The sequence below is a fragment of the Acanthaster planci genome, linkage group LG04 (genome assembly GCF_054643075.1).
Source record: "Acanthaster planci isolate LZ-2023a linkage group LG04, COTS_SCS, whole genome shotgun sequence".
NCBI lineage: Eukaryota > Metazoa > Echinodermata > Asteroidea > Valvatida > Acanthasteridae > Acanthaster > Acanthaster planci.
The window spans coordinates 11,152,646-11,170,811 of NC_141780.1; the positions used below are offsets into that span (position 1 = coordinate 11,152,646).

The following is an 18,166-nucleotide window of genomic DNA, read 5'->3' on the forward strand; positions in this document are numbered from 1 at the left end:
GAGTTGGTGGTGCCAGCATGTCTGGGGGACACGGCGGCGTCCCTATGACTCCTGTAGGTGGCTGCAGTGGTTGTGGTGTCAACCCGTGAAGATTGCCAAAGTTTGTAGGCGAGAACATGGGTGAACTTGGCACCGCCATCATGCCAAAACAGTGCTTCTATCACCAGAGCTGTGTTGGTTAATGACCGAATAACTTAGACCAATTACGACCACCTTTGACCACCCTGAGAATATCAAGCTAAGTCCTACAAAAGACAGTAATTCCAACCTGGACTCTCCACCAAAAATTTAAAAAAAAAGTAACCTGGAAAAAAGACACACAATGGGGGAACTCGCGAAAACCAACATGAACCAGGGATCAAAAGGAAGAGTCGCAGGATATTCTCAAAAAGAAATGACAAAGGAAGATCAAATTTGATTTCAACAAGCAAAGAACAACCAAAAAGATATTTATTCCAATGTGAACAGAGTAAAAATCCAAAACAAACCTCTTACTCAGGACCAGTGATTTTAGCTGTGTTTCTTAAATGTATAGACCAGGAAATATACTCAACTCGTAATCAATTAACTTAAACCAACAATACTGCTTAAACCAAGACAAACGTCAACCAGTACCAACACAGACTTAAATTATTAACCAACACAGACTTAAATTATTACCCAACACCGACTTACATTATTGACCAACACAGCACTAGTAAATAGTTGCAAAATTAAAGCAATCAAGCAAGAAACCAACTTCACAGCAGACCAAAGCTGAAGGCAGAAGTTGCTTAGTAAAAAGAGAGAGAGCGGTTAATGTGGATGCTGTGGTCTCTCTTGCTGCCGGTCCGCATCTGACTTTATCTAAGGAACTCACATGCATCAGGCCTTGTGCAATAGGGCATGACAGGATATTTACTCTGGGGATTATTTTGGAAAGGGGGGGAACCACTCCTAGCAAATTCAGGGCAAGCTAACAAGAAATTCAATGTTAAAAGCAGGGGGACAACTCCTATACACAAGCAGGTAAAGCAAAAACAACTAAGTGAAAAGAGTCCCCTCTACAGTATCGCAAGCTGTCTGTGGCCCACCTTCAGTAGTCGGGGGCTAATGCCGTCAAGCCCAGTAGCCTTGTTGACATCAATTTTGCAAAGCAGACGAAAAACCTCCCATGACGTAACACCCACAAATTGAAACAGCCTCTCAAGTGGTTTTGTGCCCTGTTAGATATATAAACATGTATCAAAGTGATCAGCATCTCTCTGTGAAGTCAAAGCATCAGCTAAGTTTCTTCCTATGTTGGCAAAAAATGTATTAAACTCATTAGCAATGTCAGTACCCTTTAAGTTTATTCACTGAGTGGGTTTTCCCTTTTGCATCTTTGACAACATTTGGCTTCTTGAGTTGTTGACATACTTTTTTTTTCAACGGGTCTTTAATATTATTTATCATTTATTTATTTGTATAGGGATAATACTATTATGCGATGAGTCCGTCCGCACCAAAGCTATTAGCAAAGCACCAAAAGCGAGCCGTGCAAAGCGATGCATAAAAACGGGAGGGTGGGTAAGTATCCAGGGAAGCTTGGGCACCGTGGGCAGCGGTAGAAGAGAGGTTGGGTAGGGATCCAAGGGGGTGGAGTTATGTCACTTTTTTAGTCGGGTAGGTATAGGAGGAAAAATGCCCAGCTTTCTCATTTATAATACTACTTCATGAAAACATTTGTGTTGAATTGCTTGATACCTAAATTACCATCTCCTGTTAGTGCGTGTACTTTCATTGAAAGGTCAAGTTATCTTCTTCTCTTTTACACCAACAAGATGGTGCCCTGTACACCGAACAAGGACAATCTGAAGTGATGCTAAAATTGGCTTTATTGATGGGAGGCGGCGGTAGTCGTTGTCATTGTGAATTTAAAGATATGAGCATGCAACCACGTTTTTGATCTATGCTCCCTACTTAAACATTGCAAAACGGTATTATCCTTATTCACAAAGGCATTATATATAGTCGAAGATCCATACATATATATATATAGGCGACTAGCTCTATGTGTCACAACAGGGATCACTGAAAGAGGATACAGCTTTTTGAACATAAACTATGAAACAAACTATATAAGAAACTGACTATAGGTGCTTATAAATGATTATAGAGATGGACAAAGAAACTGATAGGAGCGGCATTTGAACCTGCGACTTCCGGAATACCGAAATACGAAACAGACTCACACAAAAGAGTAAATGTTTAAAACAGAAACGAACAGATAATAACAAATAATGAAGATGATATACAATAATGTGGCAAATTTACATAAAATCTGTTTAACATTTTCGAAAAATGAGGAAACGTTGTTTCATCTGGGTGAACTCGGAAATTGTGGACGATACAATCGAGTTATCTCTCACGAAACAGTACACATGTGGTAAATTAAGAAACTGTTCGAACAAAATAGTTAAAAACGAGCGACCATAGACAAAATTGAACATATGATGAATCATAAATTTGAAATTAACTGGTTAGGCTATGGTTTGAACAAAACCGTTTGAAAATGTGTTTGAAAACCATAGATCTATGTATAGAAACTAGAATTCTAACCACAGAGCTATATTTAACAACTAGAGCGCTAACTTCTCATTCTCCTCGCGGATAAAATTTGACACTGTTAGGGGCCTGCGCGCAGACATGTTGAATCACGCACGAAAAATCACAATCAGATAGACTAAATATTAAATTATTGTCTCTAAACTCAACATCAGTTACCGCTTAAATCCGATTTAAATAGTCACGGCAAAATAGGTTGCACCGCATAAGCGCGCAAGCGTTTCTGTTGTTTACACAGAGCAAAATGTACGTTTTAGATTTTTGCGTTAGATTTTGCGTTTCGGCTTTGTTTACGTATCACTTCAGAAAGCAGACGCAGATATGCAAATGGCCGTACAAAAGCCGTACAAAATGGAGGGATTTCACATTAGCGCCGTCTGCGCATGTGCGCATCGAAACCGAGGCTCTCTGTGTTGAACTTCTTCGCTCGCGCCCGTGGAGTCGACAAAGTGTGCAGTATCCGGTTCGTACACATAAGTGTGACGCCACTTCAGTTTAAACCACGCCCACTGCGCATGCAGATACACGACTACCGCAGATACGTTTGTTCGCGGTAAATTGCCGTTATTTTTTTCTTTGATTTTACGTGTTGAGTCATCCTGAAAGACCCTTCCACAAAAATTTGCAGCCTAAAAAGTCTGAATTTAACATAACCTTTATTTGTTTTGTATCTTGACTCCTTACTTTCAATCGTCTGATCGTATTAAGAATTGAAGCTGACACATACAATCTCGTTTTCAAACGCGGGAGTGCGCAGGTCGACGCTACAAGCTTCGTATTGGGATCTCTCTATTGAATCCGGCTGGGTTCACATTTGGGTTAGGTTTTCAGTCCCTACCTGAGTCCGTGGGTTTTCCCCGACACATTTATCCAGGGTTTTCCTCCCACCTCTAAAGTTGAACATTTCTTCATCGTCTTCTTCACTCATTATCATTCTGTAATTGGTTCCAAATGCGCTGTTGGATGAACTGATATTTTAAAAAGTACGCTTCCTCAGGTTGATAAGTACGTTCAATTTTGTTCCTTTTTTTCTTTGGCGTGTGTGTGCAGGTATCATGAAGCCAACCTTGGGACTAGTTGCCTTGGTGTGCTTGCTTTTCCTATCTCAAGCCCACGCTTTTGATCCATTTTTACGGGATCGTAAGTATAAATTCGACATATTCCATCAAAAGTGTTTGTATTGTAAAAACAAAGAAATCGAAACTTCTGTGAGTATCGAATAAAGAATTAGCCCTAGTTCAACGCGTGGATTACTTTGTGACACACAGAAAATCTACAAACTATTACAGTGCGTTCGATTAGCTTACACTGGGCAGCCTGACTTGGGAGTCTTATTGAGTGTTTTGTGAAATAAGCGAAACGGTAAGGACGAAGCTAATACTTTGTAATTCACTGAGGCTAATTGAACGCACTCCTAAACAAAGTCTCATTGAAAAAGAAAACTGCTTTTACGTGACTCTGTCCGTCGATTTTGGGCTGACTGGTTAAGCAGTGGAACTTGAAACTAGAACAGAACAGTTGTTGCTTGATATTTCCTTCAAGTTTAGATCCAGTCTACGCAACGTCAAATAGAATGATTTTAAATAAATATATATGTAATCAGATGCTTGTGTAGGAAGTTGTCTGCGGGGGGTCTTCAAAATGTTGACCTTTTTACCGTCTTCCAGGGTGAAACTGGCTACAAAGTCAAGGCATTTGTGACACATGCGAAATTTCTGATAAGAGAAACTTCTTAAACCCTTCCTCTTTGCTCAACAATTCGCTTAGTTAATGATCCATGCAGTCTCAACTGTCAGCGATACTACGCCCCTGTGTGTGGAAGTGATGGACAGACATACTACAGCATGTGTGTTCTACTGTCTTTCCGATGCAAAAAGAATGACAAATCACTACGTGTGCAGTATCTTGGGAAGTGCAGAATAGTTATAAAAGGTAATTTATTTACGTAATAAATTAAGATCCTCTTTACCTGGCTGCAGTGATAACTGAGATATCCCATAGAAAACTATACAATTGTGTATAAATGTACACTACAGTTTGCCATTTACAAATGATACCTTTATTGGTTTTCCTTTAATTTAAAAACATAATGAATATATAAATCTGAAAACAGTTTCCAAATCTCACCTCTAGCCGTTCCCCATTGTTACGACAGGATTAAAGTGAACTCCCTTTAAATATATAGAGGAGTGTTTACAAACTGTTTTGCCTGTGAAACGATTATGTACTATGATCCCCTGTGGTTCCCCAAGCCCAAATTTTGAGGACCAACTGCAAAAGGATGATAAAATATTAGCTCGGGTTTGTACTGTTGCTACACTGTATATTTGTGTACCAGCTGTAACCGTTTGTTGAATGAACAGGACAAAGATTAAGTTTTCAAGTGAAAACAAACTAAAATGTGCGAAATTACTTTTTATATTCAGGGTTCCCTTGTAGACCGCATATTTGAGTACAGTGACTGATTAAAAAAACATGGGGGAAAAAAGTAAAAAACAAAATTGGCAGTCCCGAGCCAAGGTAAAAATTGGCTGTCAGGAAAACACTTAGCAACATGGACTTTTGTGCTCACCCTCAACAAATTCTTTTCCTCTTTTTTACTAGTTGAGCAAGTCTGTCCGAGGAAATGTCCCAACATTGTCCTGCCAGTGTGCGGAACAGACGGCAACACCTATGCGAATAAGTGTTTCTTAGAGTCAGCTGCATGTGAGAGAGATAAGTCTTTACGTGTTGCAGGACAAGGATACTGCGTACGAACAGGTCAGTTACTGCAGCATTGGCAACATTCAAATTAACCAGCCAGTTGACTGAATGACTGCGGAGATAATGTTGGAAGGTCATATGCAAAATAAGCGTGATTAAAATGTAATGTTCGTTTGAATTGTCTTGGTGATTACATGTTTCTGCTCTACATTTGTTAGAACTGTAAAAATCATTTGGCACCCTTTAGGGTTTAACAATTACATGTATATAAATTATATTCAAAAATTTGAACTTCGTTTAACATTTAAAATTGTCCGTAATCTTTTAGACCACTGACGGTGCTTTTACTTTGACGTCATTCGAGAAAGACACCATTCATTAATGAATGGTCGCTTATAATCTTGCTCACACAATCAACAAATCATTATTGAAAAGAAAAGCTCTGGGCCCATATTCTATAGAAATACGTTCCATGACCTTTTCATAACTTGATATGATTTTCTTTTGTTTGTTGGTGTGTTTGTCTGTTGTACGTCTTTATTGTTCTTCTAGTTTTTCTTTTGTATGTTCACATCGTAGAAAGCTAAATGAGGATATTCGGTCAGTCCATCACCAACTTAATTTGTTTTATTGGTTCAAAATGTCCCAGTAGTAGTGGAGCGATTCTTTTAACACAAAAAGAGCTTTTGTTCTGAACGAATGAAATGCTTCTGGGAAAGCTGGAAGAAAATCCACCCCACTTGAAGAATTTTTAGTCTACGAAAACACTAACCAAACTATTCTAACCTAACCAAGCCTAACCCAACCCAACCCACACAAACCAGCCCAACTCAACCTCACCCATGGCCTTTGGTTGGGGGCTGCACTGAACCATTCCGTGCCTACATACTGTTGGTAGGGACATCCCTATGTGGGTACAGCTAATTCTCGGAAGCATACAGTCTCGCGTTCGGCCATAACCAGGGTCCCAGTTGAAAGGGTCCCCACCATGCTCATTGCAATGCAGTGATATCACACACCTAGCGGGCAGATTGCGTGGATATCTCAGTATGTTGAACTTGATGAAATAAAAATTGTATTCAGTACACGTAATTCAATGAATGATGTACAGTACTTCTCCAGGCAAAACTCCGTGCCCCGCGAAGCGGGAGTGGCCTGCGGAAGCCAAAATTCCTAAAAACTGATGGTCTTGGGAATCCGAAAAGCAGACGAGGATGTTCGTAATACTGATGTGCATGTTGATATGTATACTTGAGGTTTGAACCTTTTTTTTCCCTCCACGGTGGTGGTTAGAAATAGCTAAATAGTCACTGATTTTTTTCTTACCACTAAAAAGTGGGACGGATCAAATGGCTTATCGTCCCCGGTGAAAAAGTGTAGGCAAAGTAGACCACAATTTTTTGATAATTTGATAATTATAAACCTTAACAATAAAACGTAGATGGTCATAACAGCAAGTTCTAAAAAGCTATCACTTGTAATTAGGCCCATAGTTACCTTCTATGTATCACAGCTACGCACTGCCTAAGTGTGTTTAAGTTATAAAAAATTAACGGCAGACGAACTTGAATGGTACTAGGTCCATTTCAAAACTTCTTACCACCACTTCGGGTATCAATGCACATGGCGTCCGACGTAATAAGGGCTATTTCGTACTGGCTTCGAGTGGGCTTTGGGAAGTGAGAGCTAGAGCCTTTTGTTTTGTTGAATTATGACGGCCTGCTAAATCTTGTTGCAAAGTTCTTCACGTACTGATCAATTTTCACCTGGAATCTGCTCCTTGACGAAACTGGTTTATTGAACGCTGTCCGTTTAACATGAAGTTTGGAACATTGTTAGTCATGATTAAAGTTTTAAATATACAATCTAAAAAGTCACAGGTCAGATTGACCCGGAATCTGTATCCCGTTGGGACCAATACTATTCTGAGTCCTTCTGACCCTTTTCTGGTTCATTTTAACGCCCCAAAGGAACGTCTTTTGACCCAGAAATGGGTCACGCTCAAAAGTACATCGATTCCGGGTCAATTTGAAAAGTGGAGATCGAGAAATTTTTATGGAAGATTCGTCCTAGGTTTGGAATTAACATTTTCAAAAGCGAGTAATTTCGTTTTGTGTCCTTTACAGAGGCAGCAACACAGTGCAGCACCAGATACATCCTTAAATTCAAACCTGTGTGCGGCCGAGACAAAAAGACTTACTTCAATCGACAAATTTTGCAGGTGGCAGCATGTGTCAAGAACAGCCCCACTCTTGCTGTACATATCCACAAGGGCATGTGTGAATTTGGAAGTACGTACAATCCTGAATAATTATACATGTACTTTGAGCTTTGGCTAGCTTCTGCTTTGTGTAGGAATTACTCACTCAACCCAGTCAACCCAAATTAAGCCTACTTAAGGCCGGTATCAGACAGTTATGAACAATCGCACTGTGAAGCACGAGCACTATTGACAAGTACATTTCTACCTTATTGTATTTCGTAACAATCATGCGTCGAGACAGTTCATATTACGTAAACCTTGAACCGGTAGCATATTATTTTGTAGGCTGGGCACTCAGTTAGACTCAATGTAAACAAATAATTGATAGGCGTGGATATTTTGAGAATCTGCAGCATCAATGATGGTTATGATGTAACAAATTCATGTTGCATTTCGGGTTGAATATGAGTCAATTTTGTTTCAGCTTACTTAGCATAACACACCTTTATTTCAACCAAAGCTTAATGTTTAGGCCTAGTTTTCTGACTCCTCAAAATTGTAATGCAGCAATCCAAATTATTCGGCACATTACATTGGGCCGAGTAAAGGGGAAAAACTAAGCTTTTCATCTGCCATCTTCCCTTTCTCCTGGCCGCTCAATTTTCTTTGTGTATGTATATGTGTGTGTGTCCAGTAATTCGTTTTGTATTTGTTTTGTTTAAATTTGCAAAGTTGTTTTACTTATTTCTAGGACGTAGTTGCAGCGACATAAATTTAAAACCTATATTGAATATGGTAGAAATTGTTTCAGAAACTTAAGAGGCAGCAAAAGTGTTAAGAAAGTATGACTCCCGTTATCGAAAATCTGCCATTCTTTCATAGGCCTACAAATCTTATACTGGTTAAAGGGCCCTCTCCTGTTAACAAGTCCAGATGCTACATTTTAGGGTTAATGCTAACCTCAACAAAAACCCTAACGTGTAATAAATACGCTTTAATTTGCAAGCGCACGTCAAACCTTGCTGAAAATACCGTCCCAAGCAAGGGCAGATTCATTGCAGAGAGGCTGGTTCTTGTTAGTTCAGTGAAAGTTGTGTAATCAAAGCACATCCAAAATGTATTGTCAAACCGATATAGAAAGCGGTCGGTTCAAGCATAGAGCAAGGACTCAAGCAGGTGTTGCTCGTAAAATCATCCTCTAATGTTTGTCAGCCTGACGAGCAGTCCAAGCATTGATGTTTTTGATAACGGCGATCGGGCTAACCTCCCAGGTCCGGGGGCTTCAAACGCCGGAATAAGCCCTACACTAGACTTGGCTCAAGTCGATATTTTCCGTGATGTCTGCGTTTATGCTTTGGGTACAGAGCCGTGCATCAGATACTTCCTTCGTGCCCTCTTCTGTCCACTTATTACTGTGAGTTCAGAAATCCCGGCTTGGCGAATCTTCAAGCCATTTGTATACAGCGAATCAGCTCCAAAACAGGTAGTAGCCAATCAAATTGATGGACTTGTTTATACATCGTTCATACCTCTATAATAATAACGAGTCCACAAGTCTGACTACTTCGATCGGTGGAAGTACCAAGTCTAACTACATTTATAGTTGGAAATTCCGTATACATTATGCAAGATCATGTCGTTCATGTGCAATTATAAATAACTACATATCACCGACGATGGTCTGATTGCTTTTTCTGTCAAGCCGGACTTATTAATTGGTGGGGACACACGTTGTACAGTCTTTGACGTTGACGCTGGATAACTTAGAAAGCTATCAAATGAGGGCTCCTTACAAGATGTCATGCGAGCGGCCGAGCTAGCCGACCATGTACATGTACTGTATGTTATGTGAAGGGATGGCCGACTGGGGAAGAGCAACGAAAGTCCGACTTGGTTCCGGTTTAGCCATACACGTACCAACCGGGGTTGTGTTGGTGAACCTAACCATGAACATGTTTCCGCTGTGGTCTTTACTTAAGCGTTATGGGGACTTCAGTTATGCCTGTGGCCCTGTGTGACGCCATTGTTCAGATCGAACGAGAACTGAAAATTCGGTCAGTGCAACTCACCAGCAGGAAACCTAATCCGAATAAGCCCAAGCCTGCAAGAGCACATGCACCCAAAGGCGTTAGGTTCTCGCAGTCCACATCACGACAGATGCAATGAAGTTCCCGGATGTCCAACCAGCGCTAATAAGCTTGAGACCAGTGGGGGAACTCGGCGTGTCTCCGACTATCGTCTTGCGGTCCCGCTCAAAGTTGGCACATGACATCATAAATGCATTTTTCATGCGCCTAATACAATTGAGTTCCTAAGCTCTTTTCCACTATTAAGGTCAACTTCGTTTTTTTCCCCCTTGATAATTGATCTTGGTATCCATCATCGGGGCGTAGAAGTCTGCATGCCTGTTCCCAAATCACACTCAGAGACTTTTTTTATTTCCTTTGAATCAATCAGTTGACGAGAGGAACCTGTGTCACTAAAATCTGTGACTTAGGCCGCAGTGAGTGAGCTTTTCCAGTCACCCTCTTCTTTCCCAGTCGATCCCTCACTGCCCTAGTCTATTCATGCTGCAAATAGTGTGGAACATGTAAAACTTAGAAATCGCACCTTCAGTGGCTCGTATAGATATCATAAACGAAACCTTCAAAATTGACCAAATTGACTCGAACAAATACATATTTTCAGACCCGCAAATTTTATCAGAAGTCAAAGACATGCTCAGATGTGTCAAGCAATCTCTTGATTCAAAGACCAAGACACTGCACGAAAGACTTTCTGCCTTCGCCAAGCATCTGAATCGGTGGGCTGCATTATTCCGTCTCGCACTCTTTTGTTTTAATAGTGGTGTATATCCAAGCTTTGAAATCGATATCGCCGATGTTAGTTGTTTGGCAATATTGATATATCAAAAATATCGGATTTCGGAGAAATACCAAAACTTCGAAAACATCGATATTGAAGAATTTATGGAAAATATCGGTACTGAGGAACGAACTTCATTTAAAAAAATATGACAGTGCATCGTCACGTAATTTTCGATAAGCTACGGCTTACTTTGGTTCTCACGCTCAGTGAAAAACTTCCCTGTAGCTTATACTCCAGGGTCGAGTTCGGGCGGCCTGTTCTTGAGACGAGGTTCTTGTTCTCGCACTCGAACGGCGGGAACACGACTCAAGAACACTGTTCTCGGAACAGGATCACACACCACCTCATCGTCAGGGTTTTACAGGAACACACGGAGAAACTCGTGAGATTTTGATTTTTGAACAGCTGCAAAAAGTAAAGAGATGGCTTTCAAAGCCATAGACAGTGAGAATTTTTGCATAATTAACATTAATTATTTTAAACAGAAATGAATGTTCCTGTTTATACAGAAAAGAATTCAGCCCATCCAAACATTAACTCTCGAATAACGTAGCCTACATGGACGCTGCCATGTTGCATGTTGCTTGTCACGAACTACCAGCGATAACCGGTTGTTTGTTCTAGGTGTTCGAGCGGCCGAACCACGAACAACAAATCGAGCTCTTCGTGAACATACGGGAACAAGCCGCCCGAACTCGGCCCGGGTGGCTGAAACGGCGACATTTGAAGAATAAATTCAGTCACCAATCTCAGTCTCGCACTCAACAATTCGCGTACACTTTGCCTCGAAAATATCACAAAATTTATCTTTCAGAAAACTACATGTATTTGCTAACCAAACGTACGTAGACTACGTGTAGCACCCCTTGCTGATGATATCGCTATGCACGGCAGCGTGTATTCCATCCCATGTAGGCAACGTGCGCAATCCTCTCCGAGTGGAACAAAACAGGGCGTGATTTGGGGCACTTACCTCATAGGCGCGCCTAGTCTAGGCCATTTTCCAATACTCAACTTCGGCTCCGTCTCAGGCTTCAACTGTTTTTTTAACTAGCTGACGTTGAAGCTGTAAGTGCAGTAATTAGTCTAATAGTGCCACGAAACATCAAATAAGATGCAAGAGATCGGAAATTACAGTAATCAAATTTAATTTAAACGCGTCAGGCCCGCAATCGGGGATTGGTTTTGGGAACAAAGCCTGTGACATGGGCCAAGACGGCAGAACTCGAAAGCAGACTCGATCGAGCATAAAAATATGCCGCTCGTGCCGATTTCCTTTGCACCCTTTCGTGAATGAATTTCACCAATCGACGGCTCCGTTATACCGTCTTGGGAATTAAATCTCTAACAAACTGTTCAACTTTTTCTTTAGTTTCCCTCGGTTGTATGAGAGTCCCACGACGGAAGAACGAGCCGTCGATTCGTCAAATGAAGTCACGAGAGGGCGCAATAGAAATCGGCGCGCGCAGCATGTAATATTCGATATTTGTTATACCCACGGACGTGTATAATAAAATCTGGACTCGCAATGCCCTTAATCAGCTTATAGAGTCATTGAATCCACTCGCAGCCATTTTACCGAGCCGAATACAAAGCTTTCCTGGTAATTCCCGCCTTTGTTCTTCCTGACGTCAATAGTAGGGAGCCAACCCACGCCTTTGTATTCGGCTCGGTAAAATGGCCGCTGGTTGGCTTCTTTTTCATACAAAGGCGTTGCAAGTCCAGGTTTTTTTTATATAGGTCCGTGGTTATACCCAGCAAGAAATGAGACCGAGCGGTACCCCCCCCAACACGTCCAATCCCTATACACATTCCAGAGTATTGTTACTTAAAACAAACCCCCCTAAGATGTCTGAAAGGAATTCCCCAGATTCCTGCGAGACAATGACCAACACAAAGCAGGGGGGGGGTTCTCTCCGTCTCACACCTTGCTGCATATGTGTATTTGCAGCGTCCCCAATTTCAGTCCTATTCCTGAACGTACAGTATAAATTTGAAAACCTTAATGAGATGGTACCAGGTGATTTGGGGGGGAAGAAATCGTAGAATATAGTTGGGTTCTTTGAATGTAACGTTTTCAAATAAAAACACCACCCCAAGATTAAGTCATCCGTCAACCGGGCCCTGGTCCGCAAGGCATACAACATCTGCGACAAAGAATTCCTCGGTCAAGAACTCCACCACATCACTGCAGCGCTGCAACGTAACGGATACAAGCCAAGCCAAGTCAAGACCCAAGATCCCAGATCCACCCCCGGCCGAAGGGTCTCCTATACCCAAAGCCAACTAGTTAGGGCCCCTAGTTCCATTACCCTCCCCTACTTAGGCAACACCTCCCACCACATCCAGCGGATTCTCCACAAGCACGGTATTAAAGTTTTTCACACAGCCCCACTCCAGTTGCATCACCTGCTTACTTCGCACAAGGACCGACAGGACCCCCAGCGCAGACCGGGGGTGTACAGAATTCCTTGCCAATGCGGCAAAGTGTACATCGGCGAGACGGGCAGGGACCTCCCTACCCGAATCAACGAGCACAAAGCCCATGGTAGGAAGGGAGAGCTGGAAAAGTCATCAATAATTAAGCACTCCCACACTGAAGACCATCAAATCAACTGGAGCCAAGCTGAACTTATCACCAGCATCGAACGATGGTATCCCCGCCGCATTAGAGAAGCCATGGAAATCATCAAGCACGACACAGTTCCCCAAGACATCAGCTTCAACATCAGCGATATCTGGCGCCCCATCCTCACATCCCAGTCCAATGGGTCTCCTATACCCTAGGACTCCCTAGTTAGGTTTCCCCCTCAGTCAGCCTATGGGTCTTCTATACCCCTTGGCACCCAGCTATTCACTCTCCCACTGCCAACTCCAACTGACACGCTCCGGTAAACACACACACAGGGCATGCAGCCCCAGGATCCAGTGCAGCATCCATTGTTCCCGCCATCACTGTTCCCACCTTCACGCCTCACCGAGCTAATCCCTACATCTGGATCCCTCTCTACACCATATAAGCTCCACTCCCAGTTAGAATCCTGCAGTCTCCTGAAGACGGACAGAGTACACTGTTCGAAACGTGGAGTTATTCCCCGGTTCTTCTCAGAACCACACATACTCAAAGAAGAGATAAATACATGGTGTTACCGCAATCTTTACTATAGATCTAGTTTCTTTCACCATGAAAACCTTTAAGTCTTATAAATACACTATGTTGGGAATACGGCTGAAATTGGGGGCGCTGCACCTGCACTGCCCGTAGAGTTATATGTATTGATCGTCGTTTACTGGAACAATGGAATCGGAAGTTAACGCCCAACTTCAGCGATCGTCCAATAGAGAGATCCCAATACGACGCTTTTTAGCGTCGATCTGCGCACTCCAGCGTTTGAAAACGAGGCTGTATGTGTCAGCTTCAATTCTTAATACGATCAGACGATTGAAAGTAAGGAGTCAAGACACAAAATACATAAAGGTATGTTAGATTCAGGCTTTTTAGGCTGAAAATGTTTGTGGAGGAGTCTTTCAGAAACACTCGACACGTAAAATCCAAAGAAAAATAGCGACAATTGACCTGCGATGGTCGTGTATGTTGTACAGTGGGCGTAGTTTAAACTGAAGTGGTGTCGCACTTGCGAACCGGATACTCCACGTACTGTGTGGACTCCGCGGGCGCGCGCGACGAAGTTCAACACAGAGAGCCTCGATTTCGATGCAGATATGCGCAGATGACGCTAATGTGAAATCCCTCTATGGGAGCCTGTAAGTCGCGGCGCGTCTTCCTTCGTGACTTTTACTTATTTATTTATTTTTATTTATTTATTTTTATTTATTTATTGTTTCTCAGGGAACAAGACATAAATACACTCAAACACAAATTAGGAATAACACCACAAACAGATCTAAAAAAGAAAAACACCCCTGAGGAATTGCCAAAAAGCGAACTTAATCGCTGTCTAGAGACTGTCCTAAAATGCTAAAGTTACTAGGTCGGGCCATGGAGGAAGGAAAACAGTTTTCCTTCCTCCATGGTTGGGCAGAAGTGGGACTCACAAACAAACTGAATAAGGCACAGTGGGGAAACACAAAGGGAGGGTGGAGAATAAACAGAACTCTGAAGAAAGCTGTGTAGGCCTAAACAAAGAACGGAGGGAGAGGAGACAAACCACAAGGAATTAAAAGGGGGAGACCACGGAGGGAAAGAATCTGCCGGTGTAGCTGAGCTGAACAGAAGATTGGGGATATGAGGCGCGCAAGTATACTTCGGCATGTATGGTCTTTGTGTACACGCAGAACGCGTGCAGGAACCCGCTTGTAATCACCCGTCTTTCCTTTCGATTGGAGGTCCACTTCAGCTCAGGGGTAGCCTTTCGTCAAGGCCTTCGTGGCTGCATGTGTGCATGACTGCAAAGGGACTGGATAGGAGACCGGTCGAGTGTCGCAACCACGAGGCTTTTTCCAACTTGATTTTTTTTTTTTGGAGGCATCAACTCCAAAGTTTACGCAATGTTTCCATCTGCATGGTTTTTCATGAGGGCAATAAGCGGTGAGATAACAACTATGAGGATTGTTGGTGGTGGTGGGGGGGGGGATCTGACGTTGGAGTAACACTAGCAGTTCATCAAGGCTGAATGGTCAAAGCAAAACAGCAGTGCTTGAAATTTGGAGCTCTTCTTACTATATCCTGTGTAGAGACGAAAACGTCACGCCCGCGTACCCATACTTCAAAAGCCTAACGCTGCAGAGGTTTAAACTCGGCAAGGTGAAGTTTTCCAGCAACATATTGTAACGTTTCTCTTGGGGTAGGGAGTCGTTATCATAAAGAATGAGTCATTGGACTGACTTATACACTCACTACTGTTTATTCTGAAGAATTATTAACATCATCTCCATATTTACAATGAGCAACTGCTACTAGTAAGGCTGGATATTACTCAAGTACTGCTCGTCAAAATCTGAGCTATTTATTCGGGAGTGATAGAAAGGTTGTTCACATTGGAGCTATACACTCACGAACGGTCAGGCAGTTGTTTCTCCAAAACTGCCCGCTCAGACAGTTGTTTCTCCAAAACTGCCCGCTCGGGAAAAAAGATCAACACTAACCGCTGGAGCTGGTCGCTTTATAGACTTATGGGGCCGCGTCTTAGCCAATGAGAGCGCTGGATTGGGGTGGTTATGCATAAGTCATACTGTAGAAAGTCTATGGAAGAAAAGTCTATGAGGATTTTGTACACACTTGGTCTTCGCTGACATGGGTTTCTTGAGAGCGATAAGGTCCGAGAAGTTTGGGAGCGAGAGGGTGAATGGCTGTTCGTGGGTGAGCCACGGGGGACTTGGTCAACGAGGGAAAGGAAAGGGTGAGCCTTTCTGGGTGCATTGGGTTGTGCACAACACTTAGTCTCTGGATGGCTAGGAAATCTACACGTAATTTCAATACTGTAAGGAAAGGAATCCATGCATATGCCTTTCCACTGTGACCTCACTTCTATGGTTAGGTTCTGGCAAAGTACAGGTAGAAGTGTCCAAGCTGTTTTCACGCTGGCAGCTCTGTTTTGTCAACAGCATTAATCTTGGTTTTATCTTTTATGGGTCTCTTTGATACACACCAATCATGCTTTGAAACTGCAAACCCATTAACTAATACTACAACCAAGGTTTTACCCTAGCTCTTTTGGAAGGTCTCCTGGAGAAGGCCGCCAGGATCCAGGGTGTGGGATTCGCAGTTAAGACTTCCCTCCTCCACCACCTTGGCCCCCATCGGTCTCAATGAGTGGCTTATGACCTTCCTTTAGCAGCACAGAGACATGCCACCATCATCAGCATCTATGCACCCACTCTCACCACCACCGAGGACCTCTAGGACAAGTTCTGCGATCTACTTGGCCAGACACTCTGAGCCATGCCCCAGCCTGACAAGATCATCCTGTTTGGTGACTTCCACACCCATATGGACTCCAACCACACTTTCTGGGGTGGAATCATGATCGGCAAGCATGGTGAAAGTTTGGCCAATTCCAACGGGCTCAGACTCCTCACCCTCTGTACTGATCATAACCTCATCATCACCAATACAGCATTCCAGCTACCTGACAAGCTGAAGACGGCATGAATGCATCCACAATCCAAGCACTGGCACCTTATTGACTATGTCATCATGTGCCATGGTGACCTTCGGATGTCAGGATTACCAGAGCTCTCTGAGGTGCTGAGTGCTGAACAGATCAACATCTTATACAATCCACTGTCTGTCTCAGGATCATCCTTCCTGCCCAGAAGTGTGCTGGAAGAGGGTGGAGGAACAAGGCCTGTGATATGGCCTTGCAGATGACCCTGTCCACGGGTTCTATGATGGTGTCAAGTCCAGCTATGGCCCAATCAGAGGCCCTATACTGTCCCGGTTAGGTCTGCTGATGGTTTCACCCTTATCAAGGACCGCCAAAAAATTCTCATCCGCTTGGCTGAGTTTCTCAGTGAGCTGCTGAACTTTGTCAACGCCACTGACCCCACCGTTATCAATTGCCTATGCATGCTTCAACTCTTGTTGAGCTGGATAACCCAAAGTTGTGCAATGCACACACAATTGATAGCTGGTGTTGCAATATATTGTAATTTTGTGGGTTATTTGCATCAGACTTCAAATAGTGCATGGCATAAGGTTTCATGTTACTTTGATTTAGCTTTCCAATTTGTAACCTAAGATATTTTGTGTAATCTAACCAGCCATTTGTTTTGAGAGTTCCCATGCAATTAATTCTCATTTTAAAACCCCTGTTCAGCAAGAGGGGATACCAGGATCTTGAGCATCTGTCTTATCAGCAACTGTATTGACACTAGGAGATTTTGTTGCTGTTAAGTACCAAATTACAACAGTAAATAATTACTACCTCTTGACTGAAAACTAAGTGGAATATGCCTATAGATCTGTAAAGTAAATCCCAAATGTAATGCTTAATAAAATTTTGGGGGGGTTTTTTGAAAGCACATTTTTCAGTTTTAATCACAAAAATTGGTGCACAAATTAAACGTCCGCATTATTGCAAAACCTGATTCTGTGAAGCTGTTCCTAAACCCTAAAAGTAGATCTGTAGTTAGTGACCAACACTGTTTGCATTGGTAAATCTGGCTGACAAAAATAAGAATGGTGGTCTGGCCTCCCTCAGTGTTCATAGATTTAACTGATAATGTCACCTTCCCTGCTGCTAAGATAAAGAATGGAATAAGCCTGGTTTCAGAGAGGGCTAGATTTTTAAAAGAGAAATTTGCCTCATGCACACACCATAACAGCAAACACCATCATTAATTTTTACCTTTTGCACACAGGAATGAGAGTGCCAAGGCAGTGTCGAAAGCATCGCTGTGATGCTACTTATGATGCCGTGTGTGGTACGGATGGGAATACATATATCAACCGCTGCATGATGTTATATATGGGGTGCTTACGAGGAGACATGACACTGAGATTAGTACACAAAGGGGAGTGCCGAGATGAGGGTAGGTACATAGGCAATTACTATAAAGGGACTACAAATTCTCTACATTATACCTCTTTTGTAATTCTACCTTTGCTTATCAATTTCACAACAGTTATTTAATTCCTCATGCACCAAATTTCATGAAACTTTGTGCAGTGAGACAATTGAACTGCTTCCACATATTATTGCTGTTATGGTATGGTTAGGTCGCATTTCACAAAGTCAAAAGGTGGGTGTATAAAACTGCACTTCGCAAAAATGTTGCCCCATCATTTCACGTTAGGTAGAATTGTTGAATGTCATAAGTGTATTTGTGTATAATTCAAGTCAT

The 18,166-nt window shown here is 42.5% G+C and overlaps 1 protein-coding gene across 4 annotated transcripts in view; it reads left to right on the top strand.

Annotated features, from left to right (window-relative positions):
* Window positions 1–18,166, top strand: part of LOC110983939 (uncharacterized) — a 62,933-nt gene that overhangs the window by 18,718 nt on the left and 26,049 nt on the right. For 2 of the 4 annotated variants that reach the window (XR_015425054.1, XM_022243642.2), the window contains exons 2-7: window positions 1,451–1,548; window positions 3,637–3,726; window positions 4,354–4,518; window positions 5,191–5,346; window positions 7,416–7,580; window positions 17,684–17,854. Coding sequence is in view for 3 of the 4 variants with exons in the window: in XM_022243642.2 (XP_022099334.2) it covers window positions 1,527–1,548; window positions 3,637–3,726; window positions 4,354–4,518; window positions 5,191–5,346; window positions 7,416–7,580; window positions 17,684–17,854 (769 nt within the window). In the remaining variant the exon portion in view is untranslated. Of the gene's footprint in view, window positions 1–1,450; window positions 1,549–3,636; window positions 3,727–4,353; window positions 4,519–5,190; window positions 5,347–7,415; window positions 7,581–15,625; window positions 15,721–16,041; window positions 17,855–18,166 lie in introns of those variants that run through there. The other 2 variants (XM_087136038.1, XM_022243643.2) reach the window with 2 other exon arrangements.